We start from the raw sequence: 21557 nt of genomic DNA, 5'->3' as shown, positions 1-21557 counted from the left end.
AATTGATCTTCTTTGTCCTGTATTCTCAGATGCTGGCCACATTATTGTCTTGTGTTGGAGAAAGGAGGCTTTTGTATGGCATTTTGTGTGAACAAAACCTCTAAATCTCTGCCTTTTCAGGAAGGGCATTTTCGGTGACGCACACCTCGGTGAAATCACCTGTTTCCAATGGCACCTTCAGCTTCGATGGCCACGTGAGGAGCGATGGCCACGTTTATCACACTGTGCACAAGGACTCAGGTTTATACAAAGACTTGCTCCACAAAATACACCTGGACAGGGCCAATGATGAGAGGCCCACTGCAGAAAACAACTACAAACTCTTACGGCGCAACAACAGCTACACTTGTTACACTGCTGCTATTTGTGGCATGCCTGTGCATTCCTCCTTTAAGGCAGCGGACACATCTACTCCAGAAGACAGTGAGAAGTTGGTGGGAGACACTGTTTCCTACTCCAAGAAGCGAGTCCGCTACGACAGCTACTCCAGCTATTGCAACGCAGTGGCTGAGGCAGAGATTGAGGCGGAGGAAGGTGGGGTGGAAATGAAGTTGGCCTCTGAACTCGCAGATCCTAACCGGCCCCCCGTTGATCCTGTGGAAGAGGATAAGGAGGAGAAAGACACCTCTCAGGTCCATCTACTTTTCCACTTCCTCCAGATCTTAACAGCCTGCTTTGGATCCTTTGCCCACGGAGGCAATGATGTCAGGTAAGAGGATGAGGTCTCACAAACTGGCAGTTTTAGTTTTAGTACGTTAAAGTTTTAAGGGTTTTTTGACGTTTTAAGTTTTTAAGGTTTGCCAGCTTGCTTGCTTGGAAAGCACATTCATTTCTGCAGGTAGATGATCATCAGGGCTGTGTATCATCAGTGTCCTCAGTGCTTTCCAGAAATTGCCCTGCTTAGTCTATGGTTTCTTTTCTTCTCAGGGGTAAAATCTTTTTTATTCGCTGCTAAATAACTGTGAAGTAATTTGTTTAATTTGTGTTTAATTTTGGCCATCTTGGAGACATTGAGACTCCACCCAACATGCCAGCCACTGTAAAAGCAAACAGGACATTCCCAGCCCTGCAGAATTTGCAGCCTATTTTAGCTGCGAAATCAGAAGCTTCCAACAGACGAGAGGTTGTAGAAGATTTTTGCCATTAGATAAATTTCATCTCTTATCACACAGCACCTCGCCATCTCAGTGGCATGTGGCTGAGGAGCAGTTTGGGTGGGTTTGCTGTGCCTCTGGGAACACAGTGTATTTTTCCTTTAGGATTTGGCTGGGCTGACTCTTCCCTAGACCTGGAGCAATCCATTTGGTATTTAATAGGCGCTTTTTCCAGTATCATGATCCGATCCCCTGAGAAATTCTCTCAAGTGGCTTGTTGAAGCAGCTGTCCTTATTTGGGTTGTGGCTGTGGCTATACAGAGTCCCCTTCCTGCTGGACCCTTGCCGTGTTAGCCATGCCCTGATGGTGTCAGTTTCGGTGTTTTCAGCAGGACTTTGTAGCGTTCATAATTTTCATTGTCCTCCTTAGCTTTCTGGGCAAACCCTGAGCCAGACTACAAGCAAAACACTTATTGCTCCTTGCTCTTGTCAGCCTCCTAATTTAACTCATAACTCATCATGAAAACACTTACAAACATGTTTCTTTGCTCCCCATCCATCCAGTGTCCTGGGAATTCAGAGCAGGACTTTCTGAAGAGTCTTTTGTACTTCTCTGGTATCCACAGGGATCTGACTCTGGGAAGGAGTCCAGAGTCCCTTCATCCTCTGGATCACAGGGCAGTGATGTAGCTTTCTTTCCTCCCAGATGGTCTCTGTTGTTAAAGACCTTTGCTCTGAGCATACTGGCAAAGAGCAAAGACCCATGGGGGTCAATATCCAAGCTCTGCAAGTGGCCAGCAACGAGTGCTGAAGGGAACACAGGGATAAGGACAAAGACTGCTGATACTTCTTGTAATGTACCCTGGGAAATACCACTGCAGAAAGTTCACAGCCTACCTCAGCAGGTGCCATGGGTCCTTTATTCCCTGCAGGAGATGCTCATACATACTCCTCAAGGACTCACATCTTTAAGCAAGCATCATTTGCATGTTATGCAGGAGGAAAGGGTAGTCAATTTTGTTAGAAGTGATCTATAAGGATACAGTTAGTTCAGAAATCAGATTTGGTATTGACAGGAGCTGGTCAGGAAGAAATACAAAGTTCAGACTCTGCTGTATGTGTTGTTGCATCTTGCAGCCTAATTCCCGTAGAATTTTGCATTTGGACTAGCTTGTTACCATGGCAATATCCTTTCATGAAAATTCATATGTTTTTAGTGTTTTTCAGATCCCTGCTTTGTTGGTGATCCTATCAAATTTGCCAGGGAATGTGTTTTTTATTAAACACTGTTTATTCCAAAACCTCTCTCTTCTTAAGCTAAATTCATATAATTGCAAAACTAAAGAACAAGTTGGCTTAATTTTGTCAAAGCTGGTAGAAAAGCAGGGAGATTGTCCTGTGTCTAGGACTGGATAGGAACCCATCCTTGCAATTGTGCTGAGTTCCAGATAAACAATAAAATGAAAGACCCCTTCGTATGCCTAAAAGATTTAGTAGATAGGGTTCTCTGGGATTGCAGATATCTGTGCCGTGGATCATATAGCAGAGATGTTTTGCCAGTCTTTGTCTAGCAAAAGATATCTTGGCTCTGACACATGTTGCATGAAGATCTGAAGAGCTTAAAAGGCAGTGCATTGTTTAAAAAATGATGTAGTAGAACTTAGTGAGTAGCACAGCTTTCTGTTCACATTTGTCTAAGAAGGTAAGCAGTCCATCTTCCACTGATGACTGCTGTCTTTTCATCTCCCTCCCTCCTTCATACACTTCCCTTCTGCTGATTTTAGGTGCTGCTGTCAAGCTATTTCTCTAATATTCTTAACTCAGCCTTGAATCCTGTTGTTGAAATCCTGCTTTCCCCTGCATTTGGTTTTAAGCTCCTCACTCATATATTTAGGATAGCACCTCCATTGTTCACATCTTTTTCTTTGGACTTCACTGCAACATTTTCTTTCCGTATCCTGGAACTTACTCTTGTACCATGTTTTCTATTTATTTTCCATCAGGCTGTTTGTTGGTATTCCTTGAAGGGACAGGAGCAGATAAGAGGAGCAAAGAGAAAAAAATAAAAAGCCAATATGAAACTTAAAATCTGCAGGTGATTGCAAGGTAAATGATTGACCTGTTTTAGAGCATATTTAATCACGTGGCATACAGTACAGACGGAACCGTGATGCAGCTCAGAAAAACTTCATGGATCAGAAGTGTCCCATATACTTTGGACAGCACTTTGGTGGATAAAAGATCATGTGGAGATCTCTCTTGTTTCATTGTCCAGGATTTACTCACAGACCTAGAAGAGTTAAATCAGTATTTTGCCCTGACTGCAGAACTAGTTCTTAACTAATTCATGGATAGTTAGACCCCAGTTTCTTCTGAGATGATGCTTTTTAACATCATAACAAAATCAGCCGTCTTTGCTGTAGGAGCTGATGTTTGTAGCCATCAGAGCTTATGTTCAGGCTGACATCAGCAGGGATCCTGGCTGGGGCATCTCTGTGTTAAAAGAAACAGGGAGTGATGGTAGCTCCTTATTTGGGTGACTGTTTTGTTCGGACCATCCTCTCCTGCCCCTGACGCCAAGCTTATGTGCACTGTGTCAAGGGTGCTGGAGCCCTTCCAGGGCCAGGACCAGCTGAGCTGGGCCGAGAGCCTTGTGACACCACCATGCACATGGGCTGAATGAAATCTAAAGAATTTAAAATCCCAACTAAATGTGTTGGGACAGAACTGCTGAAAAAAAATGTTGTTGAACTTAATTAGCGGCGCCAAGTGAGCAGATCCCACTGGCTCAGCAGCTGAGCACAAAGGGAGTGCGTCAGGTCATTGCAAGGGCAATGGGAGAATAAAAAGGGCAGGATGGAAAAAAGACCTGGGCCAGGAGCGTGACACAAGGAGAACTGCCAGCTTCTAAATGCTTGTTCAGAGCCAGCTTTCCAGAGAGGCCGGGAGGCTGGGCTTTGTTGGCCAGCAGGGATTATATGCACCTATGGCTGAGTTGGACTGAGCTTATTTTTCTGGAGATATAGGCTGATTCAGCAGGAATTGTGATCTGGAGCTTCAGTGCTGCAGCCACAGCAGCCTACCTGTGTAACAACAAATTGCAGAACAGTTGCTGAAGCTGTAGGGTTTATGCTGTGTTTTAAAGTCTGGATGCATGTCTGAATTAACTAGCTCTCAAAAGTAAAGGCAGTTGGGCAGGCTATTTTGGACATGGCTAGAAAGGACTGCTAACCCCAGAAAACCAATATGAAACTTAAAAACTGTAGGTGATTGCAAGGAAAATGTTTTAGAGCATATTTAAGCACGTGGCATACAGTACAGATGGAACCGTGATGCAGCTCAGAAAAACTTCATGGATCAGAAGTGTCCCATATACTTTGGACAGCACTTTGGTGGATAAAAGATCATGTGGAGATCTCTCTTGTTTCATTGTCCAGGATTTACTCACAGATCTAGAAGAGTTAAATCAGTATTTTGCAGAACTAGTTCTTAACTAATTCATGGGGTAGTTAGACCCCAGTTTCTTCTGAGATGATGCTTTTTAACATCATAACAAAATCAGCCATCTTTGCTGTAGGAGCTGATGTTTGTAGCTATCAGGGCTCATGTTCAGGCTGACATCAGCAGGGATCCTGGCTGGGGCATCTCTGTGTTAAAAGGAACAGGGAGTCATGTTTTCCCTGGTGCCCAGCAAAGCAGCGGCTGTGGCTGCTCTGCTACTGGGCTGGGAATGAGAAAGCTGTGAGCAAACAGTGTTTGCCCCACAGTCCCATCCTAGCAAAGGGGAAGATGCTTTTGTTGACTCAAGCAATCTCTGGAGCTTGTTATTCCTTGAATTCTTGCAATCAAAGCAGTATGACCCACAGAGAGATGCTGTAGGTCAGTGAGAGTTTTGCTGATTAAAATATGCTGTTTATGCTGTGAGGAAAGCCTGAGCCTTGTACTCCTACACATGTGTCCATGCATGTGTTTAGTAATTTCTCATACAGATTCTTTCTCCTGTAAGTGGGCAGCCTCTTCTGTCCCTTACTACCCTCCTCCTCTGCCTCAGGCCATCACTCCTGCTGTTGAAGGAGAAGCCCTGGGGGTGTCAGAATGAGCTGTGTGCCTTGGGCTGTGTGAGCAGGAAGCTACCTGGGCCCATGGATTCGGGCCATGGAGGAAGGTTATTTAGTGCCTGACGGTGGCAGGAGGTGTGATGCTCCAGCGGAGCAGGGTGACCACGGACCGTGCCACCACCCGTGTCTGTGCATGCCAAGGGACTGGCAGTGCTGAGGTTTGGCTGGTACATGCTGTAGGGGGGAGAAACCTGCCTGCAGTCATTTCACAGGATCTCAGTTTTCCTGAGTTCCTGCTGCATAAATTGTTTGAATGTGTCTGCTCTAATTAAATTTCTTGTGGAGGGCTTCAGGACTCCCCTTGCGTATTCATGCTTAGATCTTAGGAAAAGGAGGTCATTGGAGTTAAAGTCTGCAGGTAATGCCATATAGATTTATGGCACAAGTTTGATAAAGAATGCCTGTCATTATCTAAACAATATAGGCTGTGTTACTCACGACAGGATTTAAAACCATTTCAGAACTATAGTAAAAATATTTGATATTTTTAATATATTTCTATGCATTCTTTCAGTGGTTTTAGGGAAGCTGACTGCTTCTAGTTAGGGAATTAATTTTTAAGCAAAACAATTTGAGAAACTAGGAAATGTGTGCTTGCCCAAAAAACATAGAGAAGAGCTTTCTCCTCTCACCTTCATTCAGATTTCGCTGGAGTTTTAGGTCAGAGTGCAGAAACAGCAGTAGGATTCACCTTTCCCCCCTCTTCCTAAAGTAAATGCAATTAAAGTAGGGAAGGGCCAGACCATTGCCAGTATCTCACTGCACACAGGGAGCTTAGTGGGATTCAGCCTCTTGGCTAAATAAGGAGTCTAAAGGAGCTATAGTAAGGCTGGATTACAAAACAGGTACTTCTTATTTCCTCCCTGAGAGCTGCAGTCAAGCTCACTGAGAATATTTAGGAAGCTAATCTATCTGTTATATTTAGTGAGGGAAGCCTGATTTCTGATTTCTTCCCTTTTTAATAATAGTCCATCCTGTAAGTCCAGCCTGTGCCCCAAGTAGATGTGAATCTTCATTTCTGTCCTTAATTGTGCAGGTACATGACATTGCCATGCAGGCAAGTCAGAGAAGAGCAACAAGAAACAGCATCTCCAGTGGGCATAGGAATCCCTCCCCATTCCTGTGTGAGCAGGACCCGTGGCTGGGCTTGCCAGGGGAAAAGCTGATGCTGGTGGGCACAGGGGAGGATGGATCCAAGGATCCAGGATCCAGGCAGGTGGGGTTTCAGGGCTAGCATCTGCAGGACACAGAGATGAGCCCATCCACCCTGACTCATTAACACTCCAAAAGCTTGCACTTCACAGGGCACAGCTCTGACACACTTCTGTTGTGCTGTGGTAGATGCACTGTTTCAAGGCTGTCCAGTTATTTGAACTAGGATAAAACTCTGCTGATAATCTGATATCCCTGGAGATTAGGGCATGTTTTTTGCCTGTTGCTACATACAGGCGTATCTTTCTTTCGCTCTTGCTCAGCTGGGTGATGTCTCATGGCATAACTGCAGCCTATTCAGAAATACCATCCCACTGATTTTCCCAGTGGAAGGTCTGTTTGTGAAATCCTGGTTTGGGAAATAGTCAAATGGCTGGACATTTCCTAATTATACTTGTAATAATGGACACCTAATACAGATTTCTCTGATGGCTGTTTTGCTCGTCATTCAGCTTTAATTGGTGATAATGTACGTTTCAAGGTTCTTTCACTCAACTAGAAAAAGAGGCTAAAAAGCAATCTCCTTTTTCAGGCAGCAGAGAACCTAAGCATGGTCATCATGGAGTCTATACATTATTCACAAAGCACATTCAGAGTGTAGTTTTCAAATACAGTTAGGTCTTCTTTTTGAGCAACTCACTACTCCCCTCAAACAACAGCAAGGAAGTAGCAAAAGTTGCTACTTCATAACATATTTATGACAAGTTTGATGGAGTTTGGCCACAGATCATTGATCTGATGGCTGAATTACTGGGAAAAAGCCCCTTATTTTTTTACTTAAAAAAAAACCAACAAAAAAGTGTTAGTCCTTATTCCTCCAGAGAAGGTCTTGGACTTGTGACCCAAAGGTACCTAAAAATTTCTGCTAGTGTGTGTGTGCATGGGAAACTGTCATTTCTAAGCCTGTCTCATGATAGCTGAATGTGGGGTGGTTATTTTTGTTGGTAATACTATCTGTCTCACAGGAGAGAGGAGAAGCCAGCTCTATTTATAGTTCAGATTCACTGTCAAATGCTATCTTTCACAGCAGTTTTATAAATGCTGTGTGACAGATTCTAAACTGGCACAAGCGAGCAGAAAAAGAGAAGTTTGTGCCAATTCACGTTAATCGAGAGTGCCGGCAAAATCATCACGAGGGTCAGGCAGCACTTCAGGAACAGGGAGCAGCCCTTCAGTGAGCCACCATGGAACACATCTGCCAGTGCAAGTGTTGCTGTGGGTGGCATTAAATCCTGCACTGCACCTCCAGGGAAGGCAAAGAGCCCCTGCGCAGCGCCCTAGCTGCACAGCCCTGTGCCCTGCGAGTAATCGGCCTGGCAGAGGTGGGGAAAGTACTGGGTGTGGAGAATACACTTTGCAGCAGGCAGGCTCAGGAAATGGGCTTCTTACACCACAACATTTTATAAACTCACCCTAAAATTAACTCATATTGGCACCTCCTTGTGCTCAGTGGGAAAGTGTGTGTTAGGTGTGCAAAATTAAAGTAATACCATGACAGGAGCCCCTTATTTTCTGTTCTAAACCTAATAGCTAGATAATAGTGCAGATCTCCTAAAGCACTTCAGCTTCATGAGGGCAGTTTTACATATAGATATATGTGGATGGGGGTTCAGAGACCCTGTGTGACCATCTCAGGCTTTTTTCTTCTCTAAACTACCATGGATAAGATGTGGAGCTCCAGCACAAAGGAGAGTTAGTTAAGGTAAGTAGAAAACTGTGTGGGAGAGTAAGAGAAAATAACTTCTTGAAAATAGACTTGTGAAATGAGTCTTAGCCAAATGCCTGGAAGATCTGAGGACTACTTTCCTGCTAGTCATGTCTTGAATCAAATGAGCTAGAACCAGTGGGAAATACTGTGCAAGCCACATCCCAGTCTAGCCAGCATCCTTGTGGTTCATCTGGTTAGTCACTCAGCTGTAGGAGACATCTGTTAAGCAAACTCTCTTATCTAACAATGCCTTTTTTGTTGCTGTTTTTTTGGTTTTTTGGGTTTTTTTTTTATGTGTTGTTTCTCTTTTAACCTCTCTTACTGAGCTATTGGGAGTGGTTTTCTTCTACCTCTGTGCAGAACCAAGATCATAGTCTTTGCAGTGCCTGAGTCAGACCCATTTGCTGCGAGTTTTTGGCAGTTTCATGGTGTGACAGGACTAGCAGCTTCTTCTAGAGCTGTTTTCCATTGGCATAGGGAGCATTGATACCACAACCCCCTTGGACTGCACCTCCTAAACCAATCTAGAAGCTGAAGAGGCCCCTTGGGAGAACTGTGATGGTTCTGGATTCAAGCCACTGTTGTTGCTGTTTGTAGCCCCTTACAGATACTCAGGGTGGGAGATGCCACTGTCCCCAAGAGCTGAACTCACACTGAACGTGATTTACCAGGAGAGGAGAAATGTCCCTCTGGTGTAGATAACCAGTGAGGTATATACTCACAAAGGAAAGTGAGGTTAGTTACATTTTTGCCTTTCCAAGCCCATATGGATCCAGTGTTCTTCAGCTTTCTTTTCTTACAGAGAAGGTATCAGAAATGCTGCCTCTGTGGGCAGCAGTGTTATCTCTTCTGATCTGTGGGACAGAATCAGCCAATTGGATTCTTGAGGCTGAGCATACATTGGCAGAGTTTTGCCTTGTCTTCCCTTGCCACAAATAAGAACCTTTTCCTCAAGGATTATGCTTAGTTGATTCACAGAGGTGTAGCATTTGCAAATAATTAAAACTGGATTTTGATGGAAGAGCATAGTTTGCTGATGCAGTTTTTGAAGTCTTTTCTGCCTCTTCAGTGTACGTTGGAACTGACAAATACGTATGAAAAATCTCTTTAGAACTGTCAGGAATCGGTGCCTGAGCTCACTCCAAATGTGCCTGTTATTTTCAACAGGGAAGTTTTTTTCCGTGTCATACAGCACTATAAAAAGGGATGATCAATTTTGCCTTTATTCATTTGATCAATGTATTATTTGCCTTTATCCATCCTTCACCATCCATCCGTTTATTCATGTACCTTCGTAAATTGAATTAACTTTCTTTTTCTGTGCCCAAAAAGGCATTAAAATGTGCAAGTAATTTAATCTATACCTGAAAACACTGGAAAAGCAGTTTCAGGTTGATTTCAAAATATTAGAAATGCTTCAATGAAGAATCTCTTCTTCCATGGAGGTAAAATAATTCTTGCATTTAGGCCCTAAGGACTTTTCACATACTGTCCTTCCAAAACTCAACAAATTGAATGCTTACTTAGGCACAGTATCAGACCAGAATTTTAAAGTGTTTTAGCTAGTGGAAATTACTCTTTATTTAAAGTCTTTAGTTCTTCATTGTACTGCCCAGTGTCTTCAAGCCCACTGAATTTTATTATCCATGTTAGCTCACTAACTTATTTTCAGGATCTTTCTCAAAACCCATAAGAATTATTAATTCTTTTATATCAAAGAGCATTTTGAACTATTTTAATTTCCCTCATAGCTTCAGTGTTGCTGTGTGTGTTTATGAGGGAAAAGTTTTTCCATATTACTTTGCTTCAGGATCACTTCTTGGGGTTCGGAGCTCAATTTCTCAAGGGCCAGATGAAAGCAGGAGGGTCTTGTGTTGCTGAGATGTGCTGAGCCTTCCACTGCTGGCCACCCTTGTCTCTTGGCAATCGCCACTCAGCCCCTGGCACCTCATATCTGGTAAAGATGGGATTAAAGGAAATTATTAACTGGTATATACAGTGGCCTGGTTTGCACAACATTTGACATTAAAACTGGCCCTTACTCCATCTGTGTGCTTTGGAGTGGAACCAGGAACTAAATTTAGCAGGTCCTGGCTCCAGGGTGAGCATGGCTGTCAGTCCTGCCTGCAGTGCTTGCTGTGACCTGTTTTCCTATTGGTTTACAAAGAGGGGGGCTTTCCTGATGGCTTTCAGATTTTTGGAATGACATTGGTCAGGTTTGTTCTGCTCTTCTCATGATTATTTAGACACGAATATAGCACTGCTTCACTAATTATGCTTTTTGGGTGGTGAATAAATGCTGCTCAGCTAGGCAAGCAGCTACTTGGTTTAGTAAAGGAGCTGAAAATAAAAAGGATGTTGAAATTCTTATCTGCTTTTCAGTATTTGAGCCTCCAAAGTAACTGGATACCAGCTTTCGAATTTTTCTTCTAGCTAGAAGTTTCTGTCTAGAAATGTGATGCTTTTTTAGAATAAACAGTCAGAAGTCTGACTCCAGCCACCAGTATCCGATGACCTGCGTTAAGAGTGGGGACTTCAGTGTTGCTGGCTTCCAGTGTTTTTCCAGATAGCAGCAGCAGGGTAGCAAAATGGGCTCACACCAGCTCTGTGTCACAAAAGGCTCCTTTCTGATCCAGTCCAACTCACTCTACAACACCTTTGAAGATGACTAAGTCACCTTCCCAGCTGCACTTAGATCATATCCCAAACGTTACAGGCTGTCAAGCTGAATTATATTTCTATATTCTTGTCTGCGATGGTAATTTTGTTCATTATTTTCCCCTCTTTGGCAAAAAGAGCTAATTTGATACTTGAATTTTAAAGATGCACAGGTCTTGAACTGGTAAATTTTGAGATAGTTTCAGTGTGGTACTGAAAGAACTGATTTTTCTCACAGAACAGACATAATGAGGTACTACTGACTCTGACATTTCAGGAAACGATTTGTAAAAGAGAACCTTGCTCTAGTTATCAGTGAAGAAATGACAGCTGAAAAAGCAACATGATGAGAGTTGCCTGCTGCACCCTTTCCAAGTGAGAAAGGGTGTTGCCTGTAGGGTCAAGTCAGAGTAGTGCTGCGCCCATGATGAAGAAGAATCGTGCAGAAAATAAGAGACTTCTTTCAAGGAAACTCTCTGCATTTTTATACTGTATTATTACAGTATAAAAGAGCACACAATTTTATTATTATCAGATGACATGTTTCTGTTTCTCCAGCAATGCCATCGGTCCCCTCGTCGCGCTCTGGCTTATCTACGAGCAAGGTGCCGTAATGCAGGAAGCATCGACTCCCATCTGGCTGCTGTTCTATGGAGGTGTTGGGATCTGTGTGGGTCTCTGGGTCTGGGGAAGAAGAGTTATCCAGACTATGGGTAAAGACCTCACTCCAATCACACCATCAAGGTAGGTCCACAGTTGTCATTGTGGTTGTGTGAACTTTGTGTGTGAGACAATCTGAGAAATTGCTGCTCCGGTATTTTGTTTGTAATGCGGTTTGCTGGATTTGCTGTGCTTTGATTTTAATGATAACCTGGCTTTGACTTCTCTGTCTTTCTAAAAAAATGAAAGAAATTAAGTGAAAAAGGAGAAAAAGAAAGCATGAGGTAAAAAAAAGAGAAAGAAAGAGAGAGAGGAAAAAAGATAACCCTGTAATACTGAATGTGTTTAAGGCGTAGAGGTTTACACGAACAGACAGCAGAGTCTTCTGCTGATGACCTAATTAGCTTGGTAGGAGGTGCATTTGGAAATGGCAAGATTACAGCGGCTTTCCCAGTGCGCTTCAGACTATTAAACCCATATGTATTTATTACAGTAATTTTCTTCTTTAATGCATACTCGACCTCTGCTGGTGCTTAACCGAATTACTAATTAGGCACGATTCACTGCAGCGTAGAGTAGTGAAGGTCTCTGACGCAATGAGCCGTGCAGACGGGCTACTGCAGATGACTAGCCTGTGCCATTCCCATTATTCAGCCCTTTCTTGTTCTCTTAACTTACTCACATGACAAAAATCAGTTGGAGATAAAACAGTGGAAAGAAGAAACGGGTAAGACTTTGGCACGCTGCATGGTATCAGTCCAAGCTGATGCAAAGAGTGATTGTGAAGTGTTTTCTTATGCTTCCCGCAGTGGATTCACTATTGAGTTGGCTTCGGCGTTCACAGTTGTGGTAGCTTCCAATGTTGGACTTCCTGTCAGTACTACACACTGCAAGGTATGCCTTTGCCCAGCGACTGCAGTCAAGGCAGTCTGGACTATTCATCTTAAAATTGTGCTGCTCGAGCCAGGGAAAATGGCACGGTGAGGGGAAAGCAGCCGCTGACAGAGGATGGTTAGGTAGGGGTGCATCAGCACATCTCGGTCATGCCAGCAATGTGGGAATGGAATCAGGCTTCCAAAAAATGTGTTGGAGTTGTCACAGTGAAGTCACTGGAATTGGCCACAGCATGAACTCCATAGCTGCTGGTGAAGAAAAATAGCGCTTACAAAAGCATGACTTCAATTTTATTGCAAATGATTGCAAGGAAGAGCCTGGTTTCCTCTGACGGTGCCATTTGAACCTGGTCGGGTAACATTTCTCCCTTGTTCAGAGGCTGCGCACCATTCATCATTTATACTTGACTTTCTTGATAAGTGCATGGCATGGGATTTCCTGCATATAACTCTTTTACTACAGGTTTTCCATCTGTCTTTTTTTTTTTTTTTTTATTTCTTCACAGTGGATTTTGCATTGAAGTAATGTGTGCGCTAACGGTACTTGTAGCCTCAAATGTGGGTATTCCAATAAGCTCCACCCATTGCAAGGTATTGGAGTTTGCGGTGATACTATCAGTAAATCACATCACTAGGACAAACCATAACAAAATCTGAGAGATACCGACTGTTGCAGATTGCCTTCACTGTGCCATGCCCTGCAGACCGTGACCGCAAAATAATGGGGCCCACTTTGACAGGCAGTACAGTCAAGCAAAGTCAGCATTATAACTAATTGCACAAAAGTCTGGACTGTCTTTCACCCCTACATGGTTGTACTGAACTAATATAGACATATTAAAACAACGTAGATCCGTAGTCTGTGTGAACCCAGTTATGTGTATTTTAAAACCTCCTGTATGAAAAACACTGCTACATCATTAAGCTAATATTTTAATGTCTCTCTTCTTTTAAACCAACTTGTCCTCACTTTTGTGCATTTTAATACAGAATCTGGCCCTTGTAATTAGTCCTTTGAACAAGGTACTTTGCTTTTTTATTTTTTTTTTTTGTTTTGCTTTTTTTTTTTTCAAAAAGACTACTTGGTAGTATATGTACAGGCTAGGTAATGAGCGCAATTTAATTGTGTCACAAAGACATTTATATAGCTTGTAGACGTGAGAGAGCATGTGGATGTTCACACTAGAACTGGAAGAACATAATGGGAATTTGGAGTTTTGTTCCCTGGGAAATTCTCAGGTCAAATATCCTGTCTTTCCTCCTTTCCTTTTTCTGAAGCTCCTGGTTGTGCAGAGCTGTTTGTTTCTTTCACCCACTGGCAGGATGTGGGGAAGCCCCTCCAAAATCAGAGACCTCAGAATGGCAGTCCCTCTGCATCACTGCATGCCACCAAGACCAAGCCCTAAAAAAAGACAGTCCTTGTAGGATTCACTACTGCCCCTGGAGAGCTAGGAGCCCCTGGCTGGGGCTGGGGTGGGCGGGGTTCCGGGGATAACTGCTCCATGGCATGGCAGGCGGGCTGGCAGGAAGCCTGGCAGCCTTGCCTGTGACATTGACCTGCTTTCCAGTAAAAGAGTCAATGAAATCCACACATCCTGCAAAATGCCCAAAGTTGGTTCAATTGGCCTTTTTCTAGTGAAAACCATTTCTTCAGAAAGCCTTCCTCTATTGCAAAATCATTTATTTCTTCTACCCTGGTGCTCTTTGAGAAGCAGCCAAGACTGAGCTGCTCTGAAAGGCTGTTCAGATTTCCTGGCATTGACAGAACTCTGGTTCCTGTGAATCAAGCAGGGAGGGGAAAAATAATAACAATGTTATCCACTTCTAAAAATGCTAGCCTAAAACCACCTCCCTTTAAGCTGACTGGTATATCAAATGCACAATGAAGAATTTGCCAGGGAGAATAATACAGCTTTGATTATCCCAGTTGCGTGCCTGAAACACTTCTAGCCAACTGCTGTAAAAGAGAAAACATACTTTGGTCCAAACAAATAGACTGAATTTAAAAAGAAAGTATCTTGGAAGCCATAAGCTAATGAGAGGGGTATTCATTAACTCAATGCAGCTAAAAGCTTCTTCTTTTCTAACTGCAGAGCAAAATAGTTCTTTTTAAAAAATACTTCCATAAAAGCAGCTAATGTGGTTAGTCTGTGTCTGTTCCCTGTAGCTTGCTGTATCCCATTAGATGGATCATTCTTAATGGGAAGATCCACTTTACAATAGGATTAGACTGTTCCAGGGATGTCATGTTATTGTAACTGACTGTGTTTCAGAAAAATGAGATCCTGAGTTGAAAGATCCTAAGTGAGCAACACAAGATAAAGCAAACAGTTGTAACGGATGTATTCTTGTATTCCTTGTTTTCTTCGAGGGCCCAGGGCAAGAATAAAAAAAATTGTTAAGTATCATTTGCTCCATGTGAAAATGCCTCGCTGAAAGTGCTGTCAGCCACTGAGTCAAAAATGCCTTCTTAAAAATCAGCAGAAAAATTATTTTGCCTTAGAAATCCGAAAGAAAACAGGTTTGAGGTGAGCCTAATCTTGAGCCTTCAGCGTCAGGGATTGGGAATTACTCTTTTTCTCAATATTTTCTCCACTGCAAAATAACATTTGCTTGAGTAGGTGTCAGTCAGCTGAATGCGCAGCAGCTGGATAAACTGATGGCAAATAAGGAGCAGCATGAAACAGCTGAGGTGGAACAGTAGAGTGTAATGAAAAATGGAGACCAAGTATGAGGGAAAGCTCTGAGCAGCAGTTTTCAGATCTTGTAGCAAATGTGGTGGCAAACTGGAGGTTGGTAGCAGGAATAAAAGCATTTGGCTTCTGGGGAAGGCCTCTCAGGTCAGGACCTGTCTTTGGTCCTAAATCAGAGGCCTACATGAGGTAGTCACTGCCCAATGTGCCTGTCCCACGTCTATGGCCAAGCAGCTTTTTCATTCTCAGTGCCAGCTGAGAGCCTGAACTGCACCTTTGTCTTTGCCTCAGGTCCAAGGGGAGAGGAAAGACCCTTGAAAGCCTCCAAGTCAAGAGGGCTTGGAGGAAAGGCCTAATCTTTTGAGCCTCCAAAGGCATCTGTGGGTCTGAATGTGGCAGTAGCCGCTCAGACTGCACCAGTTCTACCTCCCCTGGGATTTAGCACTGAAAAGCCAGTGTGGTTTGAATGCATAACTTCCCTTTCTGCTGCCCAGGTGGGAAAATGATTATATTGAGTCTTAGAGGGCCTGTTATTTGTTCTCAGATTGGAGATTTAGAAATAAGCATTTCTCAGCTGTAACAGAGTGTGTTCACGTACAGATAAAATTAAGATTGCAGCAGTTAAATTGTTTTCCTTTGCAGAAGTGACTTTGCTGAGGTCATTCTGTCAGCTCCATTTTGGCAATACGATTTTGCGGTTTTGAAAAATATTCTCCGTCGCTATGATTGAATTATCATGTTCTGTGTGCTCTTATTATACACCATTGCACAGGAACAAGAGAGCCAAAAGCATTTCTATAATGCTTTAAGCAGAGCATACTGAAGGCAAACTGCACTGGTTTCAAACCAATCTCAAAGTAGATATCATCTGAAATTCTACAGAAGGTGTAGTGTGCCTACACCCAAGGATTAGCTACTCTCCTAACCTCTAGTCCATCAAAAATCACTATTAATAAACTAAACTTTAATAATGTTTAAAACAGATTGCCAATGCCATCATTGCTGATACCATTTAAATTTCAGGAAGGACTCGGATATTAGCGTACATAGACTGCAGGCTTGCTCAATAAGTAACACTGCGTGACAGATGGATGCTAAGGACACACAAAATGTAAAGCTGAGCCTAACAGCTGAGCTGCTGAAAACCCAAATGCTATTTCCTCGGGTTAATGCTTCGATGTAGTCACAAGTGTGCCTTCTTCACCTGGATACACCTCCACCTCCTAAAAACACTTACTCCTCCTAATTACAGAACAGGACATTGTGTACTCCTGGAGTATTCAGATGAAATATTATCTAACAGATTTCCTTATTGGGTCAAGCTTTTGACAGAGGCCTAATTGGTCACAGAATATCTCAAGTTTAGTTTTCCCTTATTCTGCCACAGGCGCCCTAGAGTTACAGGGTCTTCCACAAGTAACTTTTATCCAAAAATAATTGTTAAACACCTAAACAGGTGTTAGCAAAATATGCAGATTTGATATCCCCATGTTATCTTTCTCTGATTCCCTGTACTCCTGGCATGTATCATTTTCCTGGCTCTGTACAAGGGGAACAGCCCATCTTTTGATCTATAGGCAGGGACTGATACTCCCATTAAGAAAACAAGTAGGGAGGCAGGGATGGCACTTCAGGGAGCACATGCCCAGCTGTGTCTTGGAGTTTCCTTACCTTCAAAACAGGATATATCTTCCACATTTCTTGCTGCTTTACCATGCACTTTGAATAGACTTACACTGTTTTTGCTAACAGCATGGAAAGCACTTCCAGGGCAGAAGGAAAATGTAATCTTTCTGAAGTTTTTGTATCATTTTTCATTGAAAATATTTTTCTCACTCTATTTTTTTTTCTTAAAAATTGATATGCTGGGTTTATACCTGAGCTTATGAACTGAAAATACCTTTGAAGGAAGAAAAGGTTGCAGCTTTGCCCATAACACAGTGTGTTTTGTCTACAAAACCACTGACCTACCCAGCTGCTCTGGTAGCAGTGTCTTTGAAGGATATCTTGGTGTTTTATCCATTCCCCACCATCCTCTTGGTCTTGTTCTTGTCTGAACAGTTTGTGTGCCCCATAGTATTAGTCTGGTGTCTTTGTCTGCAAGACAGGATTTTAGCTCTGGATGCTTTGCTTGGCTAGCTGGTCCAGAAGGGCTGGTGTCCCTAACAGGGCTCAGATTGATGGGTTTGTTGTACTGGCTCTAAGCCTGCACTGTCTGTCTGCCCCCTGCCAAGCCACCATCACTGCCACAGGGTGGGCTCAGCTGCTTTTACCTTGACACTGCCATCCTGTTTGTAGCCTGCAGTATTGGCACATGGATGTGGTGTTTTGGGTCAGCGCTGTGTGCCGGGCTGGGAGCTGCACAGAGAGGCTCAGCAGCTGCTGGGTGAACGGGCAGGGCACCCCAAACCAGCAAGAGGACAGGCAGGTGGGACAGGAACCATAGGACCTATCCTGGCCTGCCCCATGCCATGCTCTCCACCAAAGCCTTGAAAACAATTTTCTTGGTGTTTTCCTAATTTAAACTGCAATCAGGCCAGAGTCAGTGGACACTTTCTCTCTCTCCTGAGGACTGAGTCAGGTGGAGGGCTGCCTCAGTTGCACTGAAGGCTCATGTAGGAGTTAGCAGGGCAGAGAAAAAACTCACCAACATACTCTGTTGCCTTTGCCTGACCCCAAGACCCATGAAAAATTGGAGAACATTGAAAAACAAAGGTTTAAGTACCCTGGAAGTGTCACCCTCCTGCCACCACACCAGAACATGCCATTGTCATCCTCAGGGCCTTCTTTATCTCAGAGCAACGCTTGGTATCAGCTGACTGGCATTGGTGTGGCCGTGGGCATGTTACATGTGCTCAGACCTACCCCTCACACCTCGTCTCCCTCTCTCTTCCCCACGCTCCCAAGGTTGGCTCCGTGGTGGCCGTCGGCTGGATCCGCTCCAAGAAAGCCGTCGACTGGCGCCTCTTCCGCAACATCTTCCTGGCGTGGTTTGTGACTGTGCCGGTGGCCGGCTTGTTCAGCGCCGGCGTGATGGCACTGCTGATGTACGGGATCCTGCCTTACATCTGAGGAGCTTCCTCTGCTGGGAAAAGGGGAAATGGCCAAGCTACTACCGATGGGAGAAGCGTTCCCGTGAAAGAAGCAGTCAGAGAGGATCCATCTTCCATACCTAACTTCTTATCTACTGTACATAACAATGTGTCATATTGGTGACATGGTGATGTGGTGCCATTTCTTATATATTAAAGAAATATATATGCATATAGTAGGTAACAATACCTAAGTTATATCATCAGTGGGGTGAAAATAATTGCCTAGAACTTAATATTTAGTAAAATTTGTACATAGTGTATCATTTTGGTGGCTATTTTTTAATCTTTTGAAGAAGAGTATGGATTAGGAAATGTTTCTTGTCCATTTGATATAAGAAGAAGCGAGGTACAGGACTGCATAATACATGAATTTTTTAAAGCTATTAAGATACTGGAACAAAATAAAATGTGCAGAAGTGCTTTTCATAAAATAACTTTGTTCATATCATATTGATTTTCGTGTATCATAGCGTGATGGTTATGGCTGTGTAAATACTTATGAACAATAACCTTTAAATGGTGCATTTCCCTTATATATTTTGGATAAGAAAGTTTAGGAAGTACCAAAGAAGCAGGGGAATAGCTTGCCGATATTATGTTGTTGTCTCCACGTGTGTTGTGTTTCCCCACCTCTGATTCAGCGTTGTTTTCACCAAGCTCCAGCCAGTGAGGCTGGGATAGTACTGTTCATGTCTTAATGTAACTTTAAAACAAAAAGCGCACACAAAAAATTAGTTCTCGTGACTTAGTCGGCAGCCCATGGCTCTCCACATTAGCTGATAGCAAACTGACTTCATTTTGTGGGTTGATACTTGAGTATCTCACTGCTCACCTTCTCCCTTTCCCCTTCAAGTCTCAGCTCCCGGCTGCCCTGCTCTCGGTTCCTGCGGGAGGACAGACCGTCAGCCTCCCCTCCCTCTCTCCATCCAGACACGAGCACACACTCTCAGGGGCAGCAGCCCTGGGGCACCCCCGCGTACAGGAGCGAAGGGCAGCAGCGGGCAGGAAAGGGCTCAGCCCCGGATTTGTGCTTGGAGGTATTGGGCGCCCACGGGAGTGCTGATCCATGCAGGGGAGGATGTGAGCAGGTGCTGCCTCCCCCCTGGCAAGTCCCATCCCAGCCACAGCCAGCCAGCCTCCTGCTGTGCTGCCTACAGCAAGGAGGGGATGGAGCCCGGCCCTGTGTGGATGGAGGTTGAATGGTAACCAGCGTTTGGGATAAGATTTTGTTCATGGCAGCTCAGGGGAAAAATGGCCAGCTACATCCCCTGCATGCCTCTGGAAAGCACATTTGAGTGGAGGTTACTGATTCGTGGGTGGGAGGCAAAGGGCAAGGGGTGCCCAGAGGAGGTTGGGAATCTGTTACTGTTTAAATGCTGCTAAAATTTTGATAAAATGTTCTTGGTACTCCATTGTGATTTTTCCATTGGTCATTCATACCAAATTTATAATAAAAAGATAAACAGCCCCTATAACTGTCTCTTGCGTTTTTGGAGGGTTACTCAGCTGTAATGGGAAGGCTCCCCAGGCAGTTAAAGCCTACTCCTTGGCATCTGCCACCTTTTGTCCTTTGTCTGCTGTGGTCAGTGGGATCAAACCATGCTCTGTGTGGCGCTGACAAAACCTCCCTTTTCTTCCTGCTGTCCTGGCAGCCCCAGTGCCCAGCCCTCGCTCTGCCCAGCCTTGGCTCACAGGCGTCTCTCTGTCGAGGTCTGGGAGCTCGTGGGCTGCTTCACACGCATTCCCTGGGCACTCGCTGCCCCTCACTCTGGCTCTCCTTTCTGGGGCTCTGGAAGCATCCCTATTGCCATGGTACCGTGGTGCCCGGTTTCCAAGCCCTCTGAAACCCTAGAGCTGTGGTAAAAATAGAGCTGGCAAATGGGCGAGACTGGTGGGCAGCAGCTGAGTGACCAGAGCAGCCAGTAAAGGCACAGAGACAATTTGGCACCTGTGGAAAGGGGTGGAAGAGCTCACCTTATCTTGGCACTTGCATTAACAAATGCCTGCCCAGTGGCCCAGCAGTTTCCCACCTTGTTTTATCTACAGAGACAAACCCGACCTCTCACTCCAGCGGCAGGGACGCAGCTGCAGCCCTGCCAGACACAGCGTGCCGAGTGCTGTGCCAGCTCTGGGGGTATGTGATAATCCCCCAGCACACACAGCTGGGTGTCTGAACACACACATATATAAATAAAGCTGCTGTGAGGGAAATGGCTGGCAAGGAAGCATCTCCAAAATATTCCTGCCCCAGCTACAATAACCTTCAATGTGGAGGGAGATGGAAAATCCAAAGTGACTTTCTTCACAGCACAGAGGTGTCCTTTACCACCCCAGAGAAGCAGAAACTGCAGGGGAAGCACAGCTGGTGAAACATGGTGCAAATACGGGCACAGTTAAAACTCCCTTTGCTCGGGCAGCAATCAAAATAGGTCTGCTTTCAGCTCAAGAAATGGTGAAGGGTTTGCATTTTTTCAGCAGCATCAGAGCTCAGTGGGGCCGGAGAGCTGAGCTTGTTTAGCCAAGGCCTATTTACCAAGCAGATGCTGATAGACCTTGACAGAGACACGGGATCTTTGAGCCCTGCAGGGCTGTCCCATCCCCTGATGGAGCTCTTCCCACCGTGGTTCAGGGCTGCAGTCCTTCCAGGCAGGACACAGGACAGCATGGTTGTCACCAGCAGACCTTGCTGCATACTGGGGTTCTCCAGTGTGTGTGCATAGGCTGCTGGGGCTGCAGGAAAAGTGAACACAAGAAGCAGGTCAGGAGGTAAGAGAGACAGAAGCCTGTTGGAAATATTTGTTACAAGTATAAACTGTTATAGCCGAGGAGCTGCAGCCTTGAATTTCAGAAACCAGTGTCTACTGTGCTTCACAGACCAGTGCTAAATCTTTGACTGAAACCAGCCTGAGGAGAGTCAGCTGGCAGTGTGAAGGTGATAATAGACTAATTACCCTCACTAACCTCTCCTCCTGTCTCCAGCTTTCACCCCACAACCAGATTTCGTGCTTTGCCATGGGAGTTGCTTTGCCTTTGTATGTCTGGTGGTTGCTGGGATGATGCTGGGACACATTATTGCCACTTGTGCTGCTTGGCAGAGTGCCCTGTGCTGCTGAGGTTGCTGTGGCATGGTGACCTGTGCATCCTGGTCTGTCCTCCTCAGCAGAGCAGCCCTGTTCTGCCAGCTCCCTGCTGCTGGTCTCCCACCTCCAAGGTGAGTGCCCTGTGTGCTTGTGACTGCTCTGACTGGCTGAACACCCCTTGGAGCAGGAGCTCTGCTCATGCCACAGGCACTGAGATTTGTTCTGGAGGTGGTCACAAAACGCTTCTTGTGGGGACATGTGTGGTGAGAGAGGCCAGGAAATGCAGTGGGGAAATGCATGGGGTAGGACAAGGCAGAGGCACAGGGCCCTTAGCTCGTTTGTGGTA

The 21557-nt window shown here is 44.6% G+C and overlaps 1 protein-coding gene across 7 annotated transcripts in view; it reads left to right on the top strand.

The window, feature by feature from the left end:
• The window catches only part of SLC20A2 (solute carrier family 20 member 2), a 55980-nt gene extending 37589 nt beyond the window's left edge, over positions 1 to 18391 (top strand). For 5 of the 7 annotated variants that reach the window (XM_058837022.1, XM_058837020.1, XM_058837021.1 and 2 more), the window contains 4 exons: positions 121 to 709; positions 11349 to 11534; positions 12260 to 12344; positions 17944 to 18391. In XM_058837022.1, coding sequence (XP_058693005.1) covers positions 121 to 709; positions 11349 to 11534; positions 12260 to 12344; positions 17944 to 18108 — 1025 coding nt within the window. In that variant the 3' untranslated portion in view covers positions 18109 to 18391. Of the gene's footprint in view, positions 1 to 120; positions 710 to 11348; positions 11535 to 12259; positions 12345 to 12849; positions 12935 to 17943 lie in introns of all 7 variants that reach the window. The other 2 variants (XM_058837026.1, XM_058837027.1) reach the window with 2 other exon arrangements.
• Positions 18392 to 21557: the final 3166 nt, after the last annotated feature.

This window comes from Poecile atricapillus, chromosome 4, assembly GCF_030490865.1.
Source record: "Poecile atricapillus isolate bPoeAtr1 chromosome 4, bPoeAtr1.hap1, whole genome shotgun sequence".
Lineage (NCBI taxonomy): Eukaryota > Metazoa > Chordata > Aves > Passeriformes > Paridae > Poecile > Poecile atricapillus.
The sequence above is the reverse complement of the archived record's forward strand: the minus strand, read 5'-3'. Positions and strand labels throughout refer to the sequence as shown.